Consider the following 22,500-nt stretch of genomic DNA (forward strand, 5'->3'; position numbering starts at 1 on the left):
TCTTTTTTGCCATGGCTTTGTATGTAGGTATGATTGTGATTGTTCTTAATAGTTGGTTTATCATCCAAGTAAGTTGTAGTACCTAGTACTGCAGGAAGCACTGGTTCTAATTCAAGCTACTTTTGATGTGAAGAAGCGAGAAGGACACCCTGTGGCAAAATCTGGAACATTCGGTTTTCCTGCAAATGCTAGATTGATAGAAGCTTTTGCAAATGCATGTGGCTATGCATTAATATTTATCCAGGCTGTCATAAATGATTTCACATCATAGTGTTGGGGAACATGGTGCTTGTGGCAAAAACTTTAAAGTTTAATTATAATATATAATTTTTATGCAGAGGAGGCAAATGTCAGGACTTCTTTATTTTGAGTTAAGTTCTGGTCATTTTTAAAAAGCTGAGCAACTGCTTATATTATCTTGGAGTATTTCACTACATATGAGCCTACAACATTGCATTATGTGGAAGGCTGCAACGTGAGTGAGAAAGTTTGCTGGAAGAACTATTATTTGTATTTTCACATCACACAATTATCTCTGCCACAAGTTGTCAGTTAGGAATCTTTGTCTTTCCCATACATTTTATTTAAATGCTTCTAAAGTATCTGCATCATGATTCGAACTCATTAAAAGAAGATGCATGTTTTAAAAATTATTTTAAAGGACGTTTCAAAAGTTGTTTTACATCCTCTTCATTTCACTAGGCTGCCTTGGCAGAGAGCAGTTTACCTTTGCTAAGTAACCCCGGACTGATCAATAATGCATCCAGCGGCCTGCTACAGGCTGTCCACGAAGACCTCAATGGTTCGCTGGATCACATCGACAGCAATGGGAACAGCAGTCCGGGCTGCTCACCTCAGCCGCACATGTAAGTGTGGTTCACAGACTCTGTAAAGGGAAGAACATATATTCATATGCTTCTAAAATTTAGTGTTCTTCTGGAGTTTTTAATGGTGTATAAGTAAAAAACACAAGTTTAAGTGGAGTTCAGTTGCACCATGTTCGTGATACGAAAAAGTGTATCAAAATCAGTTTTAATACTTAGATTCTCTCTAGTGTCCTATAATGACTGTACCAGCAGTCCTCTACAAATTGTTAGTACCCACTAACATTCTCTTGGGTGTAAAGTGGTGTCTAAGATGAGTCTACATCTTATGGGTCATTATCACAGTTTGGTTTGTATGGTGCAATAAGAATATTCATGATGGAATAAGTTGTCGTAATTTTTACTACTATTACAGGTCTCTAAACCATTTATGAACTGTAGTCAAGATATTGCCCGTTTTTATAAACCGTAAAATGCAAAGTTTAACTGTTACCCACAGTTTACATAGAAGCTAGTAAAGTGTAACTTTTTGCCTGTCTTATAAATCAGTGTAATTACATATTCAACTTTAATTACTGGTGCGTCTGTATTGGCAAGGTTTATATGTTATATTTTATGCAAGACTACGAATCCTATTAATATTTAGCAGCTAACTATATCATTAATTACTCTAAAATCTTTCCCCTACCATCTTTTTAATGGAGCTGAGAGAGTAGATGTATTAAAAATTGATGTATTGTGGATTTCAGAAATGTGTATGACACTTTAAAATATGCCTGTCCTTATTCAATAGGCCAAGCATATCAGTTTCTTGTTTACTAAGAAGTATTGACCCCGGGAGAACTTAGAATTCAGGGGAAAGAAATTAGAATCTGAATAATGAAGTGTATACACCGTTCACTTATTAGGATGAGTTGTAACATACGTCCATACTTCCTAGAGTTAAACATCATATACTTCTAATTTCGGATTATTGAGGTAAGAATAGTACTTTCTCTCATTTTTATATTTTCTTCCCCTATTTTTGTATTAAATATCCAGCCCAAGACCTGAAAGAGAAATGTGGTCTTTATGTGTGCCCATTTCCATGTGACCTTTCACGGGATGTTATTTTTGTTGACTTTTTAAACGTCTTATTCTGTTTGACATATGAATGCCTTTCAGACCAGGTGCCTAATTGCTTCATAGCACCTTTACTCCATCACCTTTGCAAAAAACACACTGTGAACATGAATGTGTTTTATCAGCTTCCAAACCATTACTTTTTCAAAATGGAAAAATTTGTCTTTTGGAAGTGTCTTTAGATGTATTAAATAATACAAAAGAAGTAATAAAACTCGAAGTAGAAAGAACATGAATATATGCTCTTGAGAGCAGCAGTACTCTAAAACAAGGGAAGTGAGCAATCAGACAGAAGTTTTTATATCCCTGCTTTATCCTCTCAGCCAGGCAGTGGGTAGCTTGAGGCCCTTTCCTTTCAGCGGCCCTCCTGAGTATGCTAATGCTGGCTCCCTGTATAAAATGCTAAAACAATAAAACTTTAAAGAGCAAACAAGAGTTAGATCCTGTTTTCCCCCTTTAAAAAAAAAAGAGCTATTTCAGGGAAACGAAAAGACATTCATAATAAAAGTGTTTAAGCTGTTGAGGCAACTCCCTGTGCTAATATGCAATATATAGGGATTGTTATCGACCATAGAGAAAGGATATGTAAAGAAGTATTTTTTAATATAATTGACCAGTGATAAGACTATTAAAATAAAAAATTAATGATTCAATAAAATAGTTTATTAAACATTGTGTTTTAGGACCTGAGATAATAATTGGGCTAAATTACGGCATTGTAAGGTTAGTCGTATTTTTCGTTTGGCAATTGCTATTTTAGATTCTTCATTTTATTATTAATTTAGTTACAGTTTAATTGTGAAATATCTCATAGAAAAAATAGTATGCGTAAAACAATATATAAAAATTGTGTACTTAATGCCTGATGTACCGCCACTATGGGTTTATAAAACTAAATGTTCACAGTCAGTATAGCATACATTTTGTGCTTATATGAATTAGTGCATATGAAAAATATTCATGTGTATTTTCCATAGAGAGAAAAAGGAAAGCTTCCCTCAGCTTGTTGGAAATAGATTTCAGAAAATATAAAAATTAGAGGAAGACCAAATCTTGTCTTTTCCTAAATTATATAAATTATAATCAAATTTTGAATTATCTTGCCAAATTTTGAGTCGACATTTATTCTTTGAATCTGTTTCTGCTGCTTTCATTAACTTTTTATGTATTAGATGTCAAATATTATTGATGGAATGTCACTTCAGTATTCTGTATCTTCATCTTATAGAGTCTTAAGATGCTTGTACTTAAAGAATGTTAGGCATTTTATATATATTATGAGGCAAGCAAAAAATGTATTTAATTCTCTCAATCAAAATTTGGCTGCATATAATTGAATGCATTTCAGAGTATTCTGAAGATTAAACAGAAGTGAAAGAAATTTTATAAAACATTTAAATAGCATACTGTGTGTCCTGAAATGAAGTCATGGTACTTGTCATTGATATTGTTGTTTTGGAAGTGGGGTAGTTATGCTGATGCAGCTGTGGATGAGAAGCACAAAGGCCTCATGGTCTCAGTACCTGGGGTCTGGTGACAGACTGTAGAGGTTCCAGTCCCAGATTTAGCACTTATTAGCTGAGTAGCATTCCATTTCTTTCCTCGGTTTTCTCAGCTGGAAATGAGGTAAGTAATAATAATACCTATCTCATAGGATTCTTGCAAATGAAATGAGTGCCTGGAACATTAGAATTGCTCCATGTGTCCTTCATAATGCTGTGTACACAGTTTCTGGTGTATGTTACCTCTTGTAATACCTCTTTGTTACTATAAACAATATTAAAATATTTCACATTTTAATGCATTTTTCTAGGCACTCCATAAATGTGTGATTAGTCTCCTTGACTGTCCCTTTCCTTTTCCTCTCACCTCCTCTTATAATTCATGAAGTAAGCAGATTCATAAAAATGAAACAACATGAGACAGGAATTCATGATAGGGAGCACATTACTCAGGGTCTATAAGAGATTTTTGAGATAAGAAGATGTTATCTGAGGTTGTAGGCAGTGAACAATTCAAATAGAATAATATCAACCCAGAACAGGAACTTGTGATATGTACCTTGAAAACACTGAGTATAGGTTTGACAGAAATTTAGAATACAAAAAAGGAAAATAGAATTTAGAATATATGAAATGGGACCAGACTATTGAGTATCTTAAACGCCAAGCTATGGTGTTTGTTTTAGTCAGTACGGAGCCTGTTAATGTTATGAGGTTGAGTTTCACACTGTCAGAGCTGTGCTTTAGGAAAAGTAATCTGAAAATGTACTGAAGGAACCATGACTAAATGAAACTCATGTATGATAGCATATTTCTGGGGTTGGGAGACACTAGAAGCAGATTAACTCTTACAGTGTGTAGTATGTGACTTAAGTACAAAGCTGGGAGTGGAGAACAAGAAATTGATACAAGAATGGCTGTGAAAAGAAATACCAGAACAAGACAACAGATTGAATGCTAGGGACAAACAGGAAAATTAGGAAACATCTTAGCAGTTTTAATAGCCCACAGAGAGAAATAGAGGACACAAGAGGACAGGCTCACTAGGGAAAATGATGAGTGCAGCATTTTGCTTGCTGAATCCAAGAACATAAATGTCCTTAGATTCAGGAAAAACAAAGCTGAAACTTTTTGTTTGTTTGTGTAGTCCTTTTATTCAACTCCAAAGTAGTAAAATCCTGCATAGTAGAATATAGAGGTATTCTTGAGATTGGTAGAGAAGATGATTTGAAGCTTTAGAAGAGTGAAATAGCCATGGGTTAGTGCTTCTTATAAATTATTTTTAGAGAACAAGAGATGCCAAATTATCATCCATATTCTTCAATTCGACCCTCCATATTTAACACTTTCCCTCCACTCCAATTTTTACTCTTTGAATGTCCTGAAAGGAGGCTTTTGCCAAACTAGCACATTTATTTTGCCTGAACTGTTTGCCTTTCTGCCCTTTCCTGTTTCCACTCCTAGTCTTCTTTCCCTTACCTAAATTCTACCTTTCCTTAAGGACCTAGTCCTATTTTCCCAGGAGGTTTTCCCAGATGATTTTGCTGTCAGGACCCACACTCTGCTGCACACTTCTGAGGACCTCACTCCTTGTACCATTATCTGGAATAACACAGTGTGTGTATGAGCACATGTGTGTTCATGCACACATACATGCTCATTTTGCAGATATCCCTAGCTTAAGGACAGAGACTCTTTAGACCTTTTTAGTATATGAAACCTCTAACACATTATACCATGCAAAGTAAGCTTTCAGTAACCATATGATACTGATTAGGAAGAATCAGATGGGAGGTAACTGTTAATTTGAAATGGTTTGACTTCAGGAGGTAATCCCTACAAGAATAAAATCCAGGATCATCTTAGAACCCTGAAGAAGGGAGAGCAAGAGATTTTAGGAAAAAGACGTAAATAAATATAATGTTCATCTTTATGAGGGAGCTAAGAGATCTTTCTAAGTGTTTATAGAGTATACTTGTGAAGTTTTATTTTTAATTAATTAATATGCATTTTATAACTGTACAAATTTATGTGAATAGAAAGTGGCAGGCCCCTTCACCTCATTCATGATTATCCTTCTAGACCTTAGTAAATTTTATGTATCTTGTTGAAGGTGAATTGAAAAAGAAAAAAAAATTGTTGAGATTAATGCAGTATTAATCAGATGAATGTTCAAGGACATTTTAGCAAAAATAGGAAAGGTTAAAGCCAGGTAGAATAATATAGATTCTACATAATAATTTTTTGAGATCTGTTTTGATTCTTTTCAATCAAATAGATTTTTAGAATCTTTATTTTCTATTGCTGTTGAAAGAGTTCTAGAGCCATCCATGGTCTGAACAAATGTAAAGGATGCTTCCTTTAAGAGTCTGAGCTGAATATCATTACAATATATGATACTCTTCCCTTCTGCACCTCAGTGCCAATATTCCGTTAGTACCTGACTTTTCCTTGTTCTACAGAATATGGATAAAAATTACTTTAGATTTCTATTTTATATGGATGTTTTAAAAACATCTTTGAAAAAGTACTTAAAGCGTTAGGATTGGTGCTGTGTTCAGGCGGAAAAAATTGGAACTTACTCTCTTCTCCCATGTGTTAGACTTAAATGAAGGAAAAGAGAAGAAAACATTCGGAGTAGCCCTGGAAGGTGAACTCATACTGGTAGAATCAATCCATTTCCTGTCCCTTCCAAACCTGAGGCAAAAAGAGAAATTTAATGATGTACTCACCATATTAGTTCAACACGGTTTTTTCTTTTTTATTAAGCAATTGTTTCTCCTCACTCTCAATAAATTGGCTCAGATTTGCCTTTTTTGTCCGGTAAAAATGTTAAATGAGATCCCCATTTTTATATTTTCAAATTTTGTTTCCAGAGATCAAAATGAATGTTCTTCCTGAGCTGGTTTTGTATTGAGGGCTTTACGCACAAAGCCTTCCATTGTCATCTTGTTCCCCTTTCTGACTATTCGAGTCTCCTACTGTTGAGTGTTCAGATCATTTCTTACATGTCATTCCTGAATCCTCTTAGCCTCTATGTCATTTCAAAGTTCTACTTGTTAATATTCCATTTAGTTGCAAGTAATTATCACTTTCTACCCCTTATTAAAGCAAATATTTAAAGTTTGAGAGCTAATGATTTTCTATATAGAATCCAAATGTTAATATGGTTCATGTAAGACTAGAAAATAAATTTGTTGTGTCCTTAGAAGCCAAAACTTTAGAGTAAGGAAATCAAAGGCTGAGGCATTGCATAAAAGGAGTAGCACAGTATGATTTCAGGACTGCAATGGAAATCACATTACTCTCTCTGATTATCATGTTGAACATAGATTCTACATGCCCCAGAACCTTCTATACATCATATATCCCAGTCGTCTTTACACCATCCTCTGCTCCTTGAGAGCCTCAGTTGTTACATCATTCCAATGATAAGCTTCAGCCTCTCCTGGAAAGAATACTTTTCAACCAAAGACAGCTAAAAGGGACTTCAAGACCCCCATTTTGTAAATAGTATTGAAAATCTAATATAAACTGTGAATTGTCATGAAACTTAATGAAAATATTCAAGTATATAATATTACCTTCCTTTCTTCTATTCTCTTTGGCTGCTTCAAATTTAAATTGCCTTTTATAGGCACATGTAGAATTTGCAGACTCTACCGTTGGTTGGTGATGTTTTATATAAAATCCCTACAGATCTTAGATCTCTCTGTGGACAAAAGCATTTGAAATTGGAGTGGCTCTGTATGTCAGAGGAAAGCAGTTGAAAGAGACTGACAACTTGAGCAAGTGGCATGCTCTCTCTCATTGTTTTCATGCCTGTTAAGCCTCCGCTATTTTTGCTGACGTGTTGGATCATTAAGATAATTATGAAGCTCTAAACATAAAAGCATTTTCTTTCCTTTACATATGTTTTCACAGTTTTTTCTAATTCATGATTTTTCAGTTACCTTTAAGTTTTTTCCCCCAACACATCTGGGCCTCATAATTGTTTTTCTGATTTAATTCCATTTTTATTTAATCTCTAAACTTTTTCATTGACTTTGCTAGTTAGCTTTGAGATCTCTTTCCAAAATGATTGTACAGAACTTATGATTATGCCAGCTCTTTATCAGCTCATCTTTTTTTTTTAAGTGCTGCAAGTTTGGCTCAGTAGCTGCTGTTCTTTTTTACATTATTCCAGTCCCCATATGTGGCACTTATAACTCATTCTAGTTCCTCTTAATAAAAAGATCCTCCCAGAGATACAGTGCCTTCAGCAAAAATGTGTTGTATCCCCACCGTGCCAATTGTGGAAATTTGTGGGTTCCTGTAGGGTTTTGAAGGATTTTTATAGAACTATACAGATGATATCTGACATCTGTGGTATGAATCCTCACAATTTAGGCAAAGTGTGTCAGAAAACTTTTAGCTGACAATATTGTAGCTTACTGCTTCTGTTTCATATCTAAAGAAGATACTTTGTTAGAAGGTACATCTTCATTGGCAGTAACACTAGTTGAGCCTTAGAAATTTGTTTTCTCTAAGGGTCAAAAAGTCATTGACTGAGTTGTTAAAAAAAATGAATATTGCTATTCAGTATTAATTTTTTCCTTCTTCTAGTACCAGGGAAAAATAAAGATTTTTAAATTCTCATATGGTATTTTAACCTCAGCTTTTGACATAAGGCTTGGGAAGTGGATGTAAATTTGATGACTATAGGCATTTGTATAGCAACAGATGACCAAATAGTTTGACATAATTAGTGAAAATTAACATTCTTTGATTTGTTCAACATTATCTTAATCTTTGAAGACTGAAAATGGAGAACATCAGAAGGACAGTTAAAAGGCAAAAGGAAAAGTAATCATTGGCCACACAATGTTATCTTGTTATCAATAAATTTAAATTTGCAACATTAAATCTGAGGTCCCTTCCATTAACTAACAAGTCAGAAAAAGGACAGAATGCACTAGATTTAGAATAAAAGGTAAATATTGTTTTTAGTCCCTATCCCATTCTCATATTTAGAACTAACAGAGCATAACTAAGCATAGTTTAGGAGAAAATTGAATGTTGGGTCAGTCCTACGGTTTAATTTGAACAAAGGAATAGTTCAAGAGCGGGTCTCAGAGGTTAGACAGACCTAATGACATGAACAATATATAATCCTGGTGGAGAGCAGTCTCTGTAAAGACATCCAGGAGACAGCTTCACCAAGAGCCGGCAGTGAATGGGCAGCAACCCATGAAGGCAGTTTGGCAAAGGGAAATAGATAACAGTCCAGAAAAGTGGGTGAGCCACATCAGGGAGAGCTAGCCATAGACATATGGCTCAACTACAGGACTTTGAGGTCAAGATCTTCAAAGAGCCAGAACCCAACTTGTCAAAGAAGAAATCTGAAAGAAACTGAGACCTACACTTTGTGTACCCATATGCCCATCCTGACATTTCTGATTGAAACTTAGTCGAAGGAACCAGGCAGAAACACAGTTTTTGGATGAATGGTTCAAAGGAGTTTTGGTGCAGCAGCAAAGCTGACTTAATGGCTGAGTGTCAAGGTATAATTTAGGCTTTATTTTATTTCTCTAGCCAATAGATTAGAACTATAAAGGTCCTTAGATCCCTAGCTTAATGTTTGCTGAAAGTTTCCATTTACAAGACACAAAATGTAATGGTACCAATTCTATCTCAATGGTCAGCTATTTTGGTTCTGAGATTGGGCACAATATATTTCTACTTATCAGTGTTCAAAGTATTTACATCTATATGTTTGTTTTGTTACAGCTGTTTGGGTCACATCTATCATTTTTATAAATCAAATAGAATGGTAAATCTTAAAGAATTTTGTTGTATTTTTTAATCAGCAATGCAGCAAAACTATCTGAAATCATTTGAGAGTGAACGTCCAAATCATATAAAATCCAGTTCCTTTAAACAATGTTGCATAAATTTGAATAAATTTCAATATAATGCTGAAGGTAAGGGCAAGAAATCCTAGAGAAATTTGGATATACATATATATGCATGCAATTTATAAAATTATGTTTCGTTAACCTTAATCCACCTTTTTGTTATATTTCTTAGAACTTCTATTGACTTTAAATGGAACTTTGGAACTCCACCTCTGAGTCAGATCTGTTGGGATGTAGGACAGAATTATAAATTTCATCCTTAAGACTAGCAATGTCTCTTAGAAGAGAAACTTTTATTACAATTATCTGAAAATAACATTCCTTTGTAATCAAACATTAAATGGCTGCATTTTTTAGAAAATATAGTGAGAATTCTAAGATTCATTAAATATATTAGGATTAAAGTTGTTTTCTGACTTTAAGATGAAAAATTAAAATTTATTTTCCTGTTTATTCTTAGCCAGGACAAAAAGGTATGGAAAATTTGGTACGGCGTGTTCTATTATATTCTGCATAAAGGAAACTATACAAGATATATATGGAATGAGGAATCATTTGTTCACTCCAAATTTTCTATTCCCTTTTAATGGTTGCACATTTCTGGGGGAAGAATACTTTCCTTTCAGTCAAGAGATAAGCAGAATTTTTGTCTATTGAACTGGAGTGGTAGTTCTGAATACTGTCCTAATGGCAGCTATGTGCAAACTCATTCCATCAAAACAGTCACTTCAATCAACACCAGAATTTTTGTGGTAAATATTATTTTAATTTACAAAGAGAAAACAATCTTGAAAAATAATAAATTTGAAAAAAATCGAACCACACTAATAAAAGTCTGTTTTATAATTTCTTTTTTATATTAAAGATTGGTCCTGAGCTAACATCTGTTACCAATATTCTTTTTCTTTTCTTTTTCTTCTTCTCCCCAAAATCCCACAGTACATAACTGTATATTCTAGTGGTAGGTCCTTCTGGTTCTGGTTCATAATTGTATATTTTAGTTGTGGGTCCTTCTAGTTGGGACACGTGGAACACCACCTCAGCATGGCTTGCTGAGCCGTGCTAGGTCTATGCCCAGGACCTGAACCAGCGAAACCCTGGGCCACCAAAGCGGAGCATGTGAACTTAACCACTCACCCACAGGGCTGGCCCTGTAATTTCTTAATTGATAAAAGAAGAGATAATTTATCATTTCTAGTTGTTTTTGATTATATGGCCTTCTTATTCACTTCTGTTTAAATTTAGAATATAAAATCTAGATTTTAGAGAAAGAAATCAGGATTATCATGTCAAAATAATAAAATCAAATAAGTAACTTCTCTTATGACTATATAAATAACTTTATTTAATTACTCACATTGGCCTAAGATCATCTCTCATTTTAAAAAGTGCTAACAAAGGGCTGGCCCCATGGCCAACTGGTTAAGTTCGCACCCTCTGCTTCAGCAGCCCAGGGTTTCACCAGTTTGGATCCTGGGCACGGACCTAGCACCACTCATCAAGCCATGCTGAGGCAGCATCCCACATGCCAGAAGGACCTACAACTAAAATATACAACTATGTACTAGGGGTGCTTTGGGGAGAAGAAGGAAAAATAAAATCTAACAAGAAAAAGAATACTAACAAAATGTTTTCTTTTAAAAGTAAACTTCCATTTAAAACTTTAATTTCATTTACTAGTTTATTTCTGTGATATGTTAAACTAAAATACTTTCTAAATAGGAAAACAAAATATTACTCTAAAAGTTAGAAAGGTTTAAGAAACATGAATTCTTTCTTGTTTCAATCTGACTTTATACAAATGGAGATAACTAAACTTGCAATTTTTATAAATCTACCATTAAATTTCAAATATAACTATTTCCTTAATATGTACTAGGAGGAAATGAGTAAAATTGAATTTCCACAATCTCCATTTTTCATATGCTTTCTAAATGAGCATCATTTTCCCAGTTTTCCTGTGAAGCTTCTTTGAAAAAACTAACTTTTGAAAAATTTTGTTTGATGTGATTATGTCTTCCACAATATCAGTCAATAGAAATTAGCTACTCAAAAGTAACAAGCAAAAACAAAAATTGAGCCCTCACAAAGGTAAATCTTTCCATCTTAGTAAAGGATTGTGTGCTTATATTTTGGAATTCATTTTACATCTTCAAAACAATAATATTTATGTAGTAAGTATGAGGGTTTTGCCACTGGCTAATTCCAACTAATTGAATAAAAATTTATTCAAACACATCTGAAATTGAGAGTTAAAGTGCTAAGCATATACTTTGGTTATTTTAAATGCTTATATGCTAGTAGTTGTCATTATTCATTCAACAGCTTTATGCCAAGTACTAAATAGACATTGCAGATAGTTAAAAGAAAATCCTACCTTGTCAAGATATTTCCTTTTGACTAGAAATTTTTGATGATATTTTGCAAAATAGTCAAAAGCTCTGCAAATCAGTGGACAGCATTAAACTATAGCAATACTCAGTCTATTCTGATATTTTTAAATGCCATTACAATTAGCACATCACAATAAATAAGAGACAAGTAAAATTTGTATGATTATAAACACTTTCTATTGGAGTTAACCAATGAATCCCATGTAAGTTAAAGATGTCGATACTAAATTAAGTAGAAGTAAGGATCAAGAAACTTTAAAATCAAGGACTTGAACAAATCTGTATTGAGTGGGAAATAGATGCATGGTTTAAGGGCTTCACATATTTCAATACATTTCTCAAAGAACTGTATATATAAGTTCATTTTACTGGATAAAGATTGCCATAATGGTCAAATAGAATCAATTTCCATAGTACAATTGAAGTATCAGGGCCCACACACTATTGCTGAGGCTAGCTTTTTCAGTATTTTCTGGAGACTAACATTTCTTATAGTAATCATCCACAGTTAGTGACAGAAGTATGTTATCTCCTTCAGGTGTGCTGGGGCAGGGAAAAAGGTTAAAAATTATTCTTATAGGGGGCTGGCCCCGTGGCCGAGTGGTTAAGTCTGTGCGCTCCACTGCAGGCGGCCCAGTGTTTCGTTGGTTCGAATCCTGGGCGCGGACATGGCACTGCTCATCAAACCACGCTGAGGCAGCGTCCCACATGCTACAACTAGAAGGACCCACAACAAAGAATATACAACTATGTACCGGGGGGCTTTGGGGAGAAAAAGGAAAAAATAAATTCTTTAAAAAAAAAAATTATTCTTATAGGATTTTTAAAAGATATATCGTATCTCTTTGTGAAAACATGTTTCCTACTCTTTTTTAATAGGTACACTATGTTAAATGTATTAAAAATTTTCTCAAATAACTAGGAGTATCTGAAGAAAAGGTATAAGGTATTCTCCTATAATGAGTAAACCACATAAAAACAGTTTTAATCTAGTCTGACACTTAGTCTTCACTTGTAAATATTTGATAAACTTAACTTTACATTGCCTGAAATTGCCCATATTGTAGATATGAGCCATTAATTATGTCTTTCTTCATAGCATTCATTGACATCTATCATAACATTTAAGATGAATTTTTTTATTGTTAGCTTTGTGGTATTAATAAATACTGCATTTCTAATAGCCTAACCAAATTTATATTGTGCCTCTGAGTTTCTCATAAATGATGATGTTATATAAATATTTTAATCATTACATTTGCTAATATCTAAATAAAGAAATACCATTGTGATTCTATGGTCTAACATTTATTGAGTTAAAATACATTTTGAACATCTCAGTTTAAGAGAACTTTATTCATAGTACTCTCTTATTCTAAAGAAAAACAGGAATAGTTTATAAGACCTTTTATTTAGTCTTGAATAAAGAGAAAATGAAGACAATTTCCATTCCTCTAGGGAGTATACTCTGTGACCACAATCTAAAAAGATAAACTTTCCCATTATAATTGGACTCCTTGCTTTAGGGTGTAGGAAACATTAACATTTCTTCTGCCTTTCATTGGTACCTTGGGTACTTATAAATTTCACAACTATAGAAGCAACACATTTCTTTAGGCAACAAATCAGTGTGTTAATGTAGCTAGCCCTCTGCTTGTGCTTTCGGTATATACCATTACTGACAGTGGGCTGTAAAACTGAGAGGTTAAACCAGAGTATAAAAATCATTTGCTACTTTGCATTCCTTCTACTAGAGGCTTGGCAAATTGAATGGAGCAGAGGTGAGTTTCATTCATTGAAATGTTGAACAAACATTTGAATGAACATTTATTGAGCACCTAATATGTGCAACATACTGTCCTGGAAACTGGCAGGTGATCTATATCTACAAAGAGGCAAAAACTCTAATAGAGGGTTGGGTATGTCCATAGGTAAAGAGAGAGACCAAGTAAAGGAATGAAAAGAGTTATAACGAAACTCTGAAGTCGAAGACATAAGTGTGTGCACGCACACAGAGCATCAGAAAAGGCTTCGTGGAGGATGTAGCTTTGCATTAGGCTTAGCATAAAGTAGATTTTCAGGCTGAACTTTATGAAATTATTGATATTTGACTGTTTTTCATTTACATAAATAGCAATCTTAAATTTTTTATCCTCATATTAAGCAGAGATGAGAAAGAGAGGATAGATGCAAAGGATATGAAGATACGAGCAAAGGTGATCAAGATATAAAGCACAGGTCTCATTCAGAGAACAGACAGTAATTCCTCTGCCTTGGCATGGGCAGTCTGCCTAGGAGGAACACCTGCAGGATGGGTTTCGACAGGAAATTGGAGAGCCATGTCTTAGAGTTCATTAATCTCCAACCCTGATGATAGGGTAGAGGCATTAAAAAAATTCATCAATTATTGGGAGATTCCCCAAGACCCTCAAGGGTATATGTTACCTACTCTTAAAAAGACAGATCTTTTTTGCAACTCCTCTTTAGAAATACTAGATGTTTTTCACTTGAGAAAATAGCCACACTTTATGCCCTTTTCCCTCGATAGTCAGTTTTAAAATATATTTTTCTTTAAAATGACATACATAGACTGAAAAATAGATTAAAATTTTCAAAGTATCAACAGCCTTTATTAGTTTATTGTGACCATTGCTGCTACTAGCATCTTAATCACAAAGAGGACTGTAGAGAAATTTGTTTTCACTATCTTCCCATCTTTCCCTTTCTAACATCCAAGCTTTCTGGGATCCACATCCTCTCTTCCTTGAACAGTTGAAACAACAAGTATAAAGATTCATCAAAATTGCATATGAGCCATGAAGAGTCATCATCTATTTTAACTTTTAGAATTTTTGACATAGATGTAGGCCCTTTTATCTCCTTGGCAGAGTATAAATGGGAACTATTTCACATATATATAAATTTAAGAGCAATACATGCAAAAACTTTTACTCCTCAACCTATGGCCTAAATTCTTCACTCTCTCCACTGTTTCTAATCCTACCACTTTAGTCCTGACCATCATTACCTTAGTACATTATTTTAGTAGGCTCCTAATTGGTAACCCTACCTTCAATGTCCTACACTTGATCTACACTTTGCAAGTTAGCACTCCTAAAACTCTTCCATCTTTTCACTGCCGTGCTCAGAAACCATCAATAGCCCTTCAGTTGGCAGAGAATAAATTTTATTTTATTTTTTTTGAGGAAGCTTAGCCCTGAGCTAACATCTGCTGCCAATCCTCCTCTTTTTGCTGAGGAAGACTGGTCCTGGGCTAACATCCATGCCCATCTTCCTCTACTTTATATGTGGGACGCCTGCCACAGCATGGCTTGCCAAATGGTGCCGTGTCCGCACCCGGGATCCAAACCGGCAAACCCTGGGCCGCCGAAGCAGAATGTGCGAATTTAACTGCTGCACCACCGGGCCAGCCCCAAGAATAAATTTTAAATTCCGTAAAATGCAACTCAAAGGTCCTTCACCATCTGACCTTATTCTGCTTTCTAACATATTTGTTTATTACCAACCCCCCTTTCTCCATGACCTCTATACACTCTCAGGGTCCCCATAACATACCTAAGATTCTCCATTTTCCCCATTTCCACTCAGAATACCCTTTCCCTCATCTCTGAATAATGAAAATTTTCACATATTTTAAAGCCTCCCTGCAGTGACACCTCCCTCCTTCATAGAACATTGGCTGGTTACAATGTCGGAATTTCTGTCCGCTCTTTCATAACACTTTGTCTGCTATGGTATTGATCACATTCTGCCTGGTGTTGAAGTTACTTGTTTATATGTCTTACGTCCTCTATTAAACTGAAAACTCTATGAGAACAGAAACCATTGTCCATATCAGCCCCTAGCCCAGTGGTTTGCATATAATGTCTATTGAATTGATTTCTTTTCAGTTATCAAGAAGTAACTTTTACCCTTCTAGAGGTACTTCCATTTCAGGTACTGAGTTTGTACCTCTCTGTCAGGGAATAGTAACAGACTTTATATCTCTCCATCATTAAATACTCTCCCCCCAATTACCTAAAGTAGTTCCAAATAGCTTTCTAATTTTCCCAAGTGTAAGTTATATCAAATTAGGAGGTAGCTATGCCTTCTTTAAGCAAGAAACACAAATCTCTGCTTTTCTGTAGTAAATAGTAGGCAGTGGACTAAAAGAAACAGTTGAATTAGAAATCTTCTGTTTCACAGACAGGCACTTTTTTAACTGTTTGCAATGAATTCCTGGATTTTAGTTCGAAGGAATACCCCTTATTTATCAAATAGATAATTTGCTTTAAAATCAAAGATGAAACTACTTCCAAATCCATTTAAAGGAATGTGGTATATTTTATCAGGTTTAGAAGAACTGCTAAAACGACTATCAGGGTAAACGTGTTTCCCTTCTGTCTGTGCCCTGTCTGCGCCAAAGGTTTGTACTCTTAAGGTTGTAATAATACAGAGGCCCGGCATGTATCGTGTCCAATAAATAAATGAATGGTTGGGGAGATCATCCAGTCCAGACTTTGTAGACTCTTGCCTTAAGATATGTTAAAAATAAGGCTGCTTATATTCCTTTATTCAAGATCTCACAAACGAGACAAGAAAAAAATCAGTGACTCCACTAGTTTTTTTTTTTTTCTTTTTGTTCATAAGTTCAAAAAAAAACAAAACAAAACAACAAATCCTCGATGTTTCAAATGTTACATTTTACTCCTGGAAACAACTGATTCTATTTGTTTGAAGTAGCTTCTGGTTGACTAATTATTAAAGGCTCCATGAAGGACTATTGCTAACCTGAAGACACCTCATATAGAAACTTAAGAGAGTATGCATCAATTTCAAATCTGGGAAAATGAGGAATATTCGAACCATGCAGGATAGATCTTCTTCAAAGTGAGGAAGAGTTTTATCACCAGGTTAGTCAAGAATTTCTCTCTTTTGTCCATCTGAACTTGCTTTCACTTTACTATCTTTAATGAATCCCATTAGGAGTGTATATGCATTGGGATTCTTCTTAGAGGCAAATAATCTCTCTCAGCTATTAACTCCTCCAGTATCACTTAAATGCTACTTCTCGTAGTACACTTATGGCTGATGATCTTGTAGTTATTCGAGTAGATATTTCCCAAATACTAGACTGGAGGTTCTTTGATAGATATTTAAATACCCCACAGTGCCCTATATATAGAAGTTGCGCAATAAACTTTTGTTAAATTAATAATTGGCAGTAGGAGATAATGGTAATATGTTATTAGCTTTTCCTGTCAAAGTGAAACTGATGCTCTTTATGCCATTATGGACACAGAGGACTTGACTCAATCCATAGCATAAAGGAATTTTTGGCAGAAAAATATATTTTCTAATAGTCTTATCTATATTGCTATGTTTCTTTAAATTTCCATTTTTTTAGTCAACTTTGTTACTCATTTAAGGTTTTTCCAGCTGAATATGTATTATCAGACTTCATAAACCTCAATGTGCATAGCAAATATGCTACAGGTCTGGACCATTTCAATCCGTGTATGTTAATGACTTTAATGACAAGCTAATGATGAGGCCTGGGATGGATGGCTGTGGGGAATAAGAGTCAGGGCTCTGCGTACAGAGCATTTCAGTGATGCACCTTCCACTTTGAAATTTACTTTCCTCTGTTCATTAAAAATGATCCAAGACAAGACCTGAGCTCGTGGCTTAGTGTTTTAGTGTTCAAGAATGCATTAGTAAATAATTCTTTGGAATAATTACAGTAATATGTCGGTTTAATTTCTTCCTTGTATTGTGTTGCCTTAAATGTACTTTTAAAGAAATGTAGCTGGTCATTACTTTAATAACCCTAATGCTTGACATCTGATATGTTGGGTACATATATCTTTGTTTTATGACTTTTCTGCCTCCAAATATCAGTTATACCCATAGCATAGTACTAAGAATCTCACTTTGAGAGTAGAGCTAAAATATTTTTAGAGATAATTAAGCTCACACAATGTTTAAAAATTAATTAATGTATTTATACCATACCTTCTTCAAAAAAGGACTTAAGGTTGTAATTATATCATGACTGTATCTAACATTTATTGACCACTTACGACCCAGACATGGTTCCAAGCGGTTTACATATATTAAAAAAATCATTTCGTCCTCATCACAACTGTATAAAGTAGGTACTTTATTATCCCTGCTTTATAAGTGAAGAAAAGAAGGTACGGAGATGTTAGGTAACTATCCCAAGGTCGCGTAGCTAGGAAGTAAAGGAGCAAGGGTTCAAACCCAAGCATTTTATCCTCAAAGCCCACTATATTCTTAAACCCTATATTACTCACCGCTTAACTGCTGCTGCGTGACTAAAGATTATAAATGAGGTGCCTAAACTATTCAGTATTACTTTACACTATACTCACAAGTTAATCAAAAGACTAAATACATAAAATTCATCGTATTAAATTACACCCTACTAATTAAAATCCTTTAGATGATTCCACTGGAGAAGAGGATATATAAGGAAGAGTCAGTGAGCACTAAATAGAGAGAGAATTTCTTTAAAGGGATTCCTTTGTTTTATTTAAATTGTCAGGGATATTTCTATGGTGGAGGGGAGCATTTTTCCTAGAAGAAAACCTAGTTATCCTGTAGTGGTGTAGCACATGGTACCTTGAAGAATTTGGAAAAATGAGCATTACAGAGCTATCTACTTTTTTTCCCAGAAATAAATTAAATAGCTCTCATATTCTGTAGTGGGCGAGAGAAGGGAAAGAGACTGCTAATAGCCACAGAAGAGATTAATTTCGCATTTATCCCACACCCACCAAAGTCATGTGGTTTCCTTGTGTTCCACTTCTTTTGAATTGGCATGCAACAGGACACATGAAAGCATGGAGCTCTTTAGATCCAAAAATGAAAAACCTAATGTAAAGAGAGACAATAATAATAGAATTTTATTTTTATTGAAAATGATTCCACCAATTTACAGGCGGAGGTACTGTAACTTTCAAGCAGTTTTATTCCCTAGGATGCTTAAACTTCTCTTGTTACTTCTATTTCTTTCTTAGACATTATGTTTTAAAAACTGAGTGTTGTTAATTATTGGCTTTGATTTTAGATTATTTTAGTAAATTAGCAGCCTAATACTGTAGCCTTAAGGGAAAATTGTATTTGCATCTTTCCCAAGTCTGATACCTTGTTCATGAACGAATTCTGAATGGAAAGGATTCCAAGAAGACTTAATTCCAGAGAGAAATTGTCTCTTTTAGAATTAATGCTTAATGCCTTGATGGCACATCATTTACTCAATCAATACATATTTACTGGGTGCTTGCTATGAGTATAGCTCACTTCCTCTGTGACGTTCATAGTCTAGTTGGCAAGACGTAGTGCAGCCACCACTAGAAAGAGTTCAGTACAGTGCACATGAGTTAAGGCAACATGGGATAGCAAGAATCACAAGGTTCCAAGAAACATTCCAGAGGCCAGCATGCGTACTAGTCCTGGCTCTGCCTGTACTTATCATTATCAGTTGGAATGTCATTCATTTTCTAATCTGTAAAATAGGAGCATTGAATAAAATTATGTTGGATACAATTTTAGGATTCAAAGATTCTGTAGTTTTGAGTATCAGAATCAACAATAAATGCTTTGGAGGGTCAAAGTAGGAGGTCAGTGCAAGCTGGACAGGTCAAAGAAAGTCTTTAGGAGTAGATAAGATATAAATTGGTCCTTAAAGGTAGACAGGATGTGCATAGGAAGAACACAGTGCAGAAAGGGAATTCAGGTTTGGTGTACACGCAGAGAGTAGAGAAAGGAAGCGCAGACTAAGTCAGCGTGAAAAATGGCTTGGAGTAGGAACTGAGCATGATGTCTTAAGGATGATGTTTGGAGTCTGGAATGGAAGTTATTATTCAGAAATAATGTGGTACATAGGCAGGTTGAGGCCTCCCTATTGAGAATGATCGTGTCTCATTCCCCTGTGTCTCGGTTCAGACAGATTTTTGTGCAAGGCAGTGACATTTAAATAGTTCTTGCATTTTAAAATTGTCAAGAATACAATGGGACATAGCTTTATAGCTCTCCTTCAAAAAACTATCTGTATGTGTTTTGAAAATACATCTGCCATCCTCTTTACCTGGAACATGAGGGTTTTTTTGCGAGGTTCTTTATTCAAATAAAATCCAACCCAGAAAAGTAAACACAAATGAATCAGATATGCATGATATGGCAGTGCTCCAGCTGAGGGGACAGTGGAAGTGAAACAGGAGATTAGGAAGCAGGATCAGAGTAGGGGTCCTCCTAGGTCTTCTCAGAGCCCAGAGAATCTTAAGTCATACCGACTACACAAGAGATCAAATCTTTAGCTAAAATTATAAGATGCACAAAATAATGCTAATTGACTCGAGGGTAATCCCACAGAACGGTGCTAGATATCTGTGTATCTCTTACCAGCTACTCAGTATCTGCTTAGAAATATTCAGCTATTTAAGCTTGGAGGTTTTGAATATTCACAGGTCATTTATGAGGCCTAATTAGAAAAAGGTGCCATTATATTAACCTTAGGAGTTTATTCTAATTATTTCCAGTACTTAGAGTTTAGCATTCACGAAAATGTTTTGAATCCCAGATTTAACCTGAAAAATTTTAAATTATAAATTCAACTTATAACGATTATTAAATCAAAATGTCATTTTTAAAATCAAGGCCATTAAATGAATGTGAACTTTCACAAGTAATCTTATTAGGAGATTTCATTTGTATATTTTAGAGGGTACTTTGGGAATATTAACATTAGATTTAATAAATGCTTAAAATTCTGGACATTTCTACTTGATACCGTAATAACTAGTTGGTTCATCAGTCATTTTACTCAAACTATTGGCTAGTTCAATGAAACATTTAGTCAAAATAGTTTTTTAATTCAGTTGGTAGATTTTGGTAATCAAAATAATTGGTTTTATCTTTTAAACGATCCTCTCAAGCAGTTTTTATGATTTCAGACTTTTGCTATCCTGAAATCATCTATGGGTAAAGCACACACGCATACACACACACGCGCGTGCTCATGCTTATACATAGACCCCTCCCCACCTCCGTGGTGCACATTTCTAATTTTTTAATTGACTACGTAACCTTTTATTAGGACCAAACAGTTTATTCATCACATAAAATAGTATCTAAAAATTAGTCATATGCTTTTATTAGAAGTCCTACTTTTCTAATTTATCAGTTATTCTTTAATAAATAATTTTAGTTATTTCAGGGACTACAATTTTATTTCTCATGCAGCGCAATAAATAGTACCTTGGAGACTGGAAACTACAGTGGTTTTCCTTAGATCCGTAGTACAGTGCTTTGGATTTAACACAACTTTTTGTACACATAAAATGTAAGTACAGTAACTTCAGTTTCATTAAATATCAGTGGCAAACTCTCTTCTTGGCTTTTTATTTGTATTGGCTACAATATAATTTCATGATTTACCCCACAGAGTGCAATAATGGCCGCTTCCCGTAGTCTCTAACCTGTCCCTAGGGAGTGATCTGTACTGAGAATGGAGAGATTAGAGCTGGTGGTAGTAGCTTGATACAGTAGCAACATTGGGGAAATTTCAGTGTTCTTCGCCCATGCGTGCAAAATGTGAGAACAGTTCCAGGAACATCACCCAGAATTGGCTTTCCTGACTGGCTTTTAACTATTTTTTATATACCCAGATATTCCTCTAATAAAAGTTACGATGTTCTGGAATCTTGCTTACCACTGTTCAGTTTTAAAGTAATTAGGACAATTTCTAGGGCAAAGATTAGCCGCTTAAAGCAATCTACCCTGCCTCCCCCCTTGTTATAAAATGGACCCTGAACCCAAAAAGGATCCAGGGATATCAAGAAGGAGAGAAAAAAAATTTTAAATCAAACGAAAATGTGAATCATCTTCACCGTATAAAACTAGTGACCAAATACATTGATTTGAAGTTTAGTAAGCTTTTTGTTCCATCTAAATATTTTTTCATATATGTGATGCTATTTCTAATCAAATGCAATTTTCAAATAATCAGTTTTTTCTTAATAGTCTATGCAGTAATTGAAATTATAATACTTGAATCTATACACTTACAATGTTTAGTTTATTAGAGGCCATTTACAGAAATAACAAAGTAAGTGTTCTTGTGGCATATCCTAATACCCACTTCAAATTATAACCTCAGTCTCAAATTTTATTTTAAGTGTCTCATCACTGGCAAAATAATATATATGTTTTCACTTTTCAGGATTTATAAACATTTTGTTTAGTTTTGTTTTTCCTTTAAAGAATATGTCTCCATACGGACATCTGGAGGGGTCTAATGAAGATAAAATCTAAAAACTTTGTTGTTTATCAAAGTCACTAAAGTATTCTAAGCATGTGTACTTTTTATATCAGAATTATTTTTAAGTTATTATGATTATTTCAAATATTTTTTAAAAAATAAAAAACATTTTCTCTTAATGAACTGAACACCTCTGGAATAATGCCGCTGAGCACGTCTTAGTGGACATCGATTCCCATTGCATTTTAACTTTTTAGAAATCCAAATGTGTTTTTCTAATTTGCATGTACTATAGTTATATTTTGAATGAGTTTAAAAGTACCATAGAGATTTTGTTAGCTGATAACTTTGTAAAATATTGCGTACTTGTTGCTGAATGGCGTGAAATGTCTATTTCTGGACTTTGAGTTATCACGTGAAATGCGTTTCCTAAAGATGATGTGATTCTCCGCCGTGTAGATTTTTATATTGATTCAG

General features: G+C 34.5%; 1 protein-coding gene across 50 annotated transcripts in view; it reads left to right on the forward strand.

Annotated features, from left to right (window-relative positions):
* Positions 1-22,500, forward strand: part of FOXP2 (forkhead box P2) — a 510,571-nt gene that overhangs the window by 482,227 nt on the left and 5,844 nt on the right. For all 50 annotated transcript variants that reach the window (XM_070616298.1, XM_070616302.1, XM_070616303.1 and 47 more), the window contains one exon: positions 703-866. In XM_070616298.1, coding sequence (XP_070472399.1) covers positions 703-866 — 164 coding nt within the window. The remainder of the gene's footprint in view (positions 1-702; positions 867-22,500) is intronic.

Source organism: Equus przewalskii, chromosome 4 (assembly GCF_037783145.1).
Source record: "Equus przewalskii isolate Varuska chromosome 4, EquPr2, whole genome shotgun sequence".
NCBI lineage: Eukaryota > Metazoa > Chordata > Mammalia > Perissodactyla > Equidae > Equus > Equus przewalskii.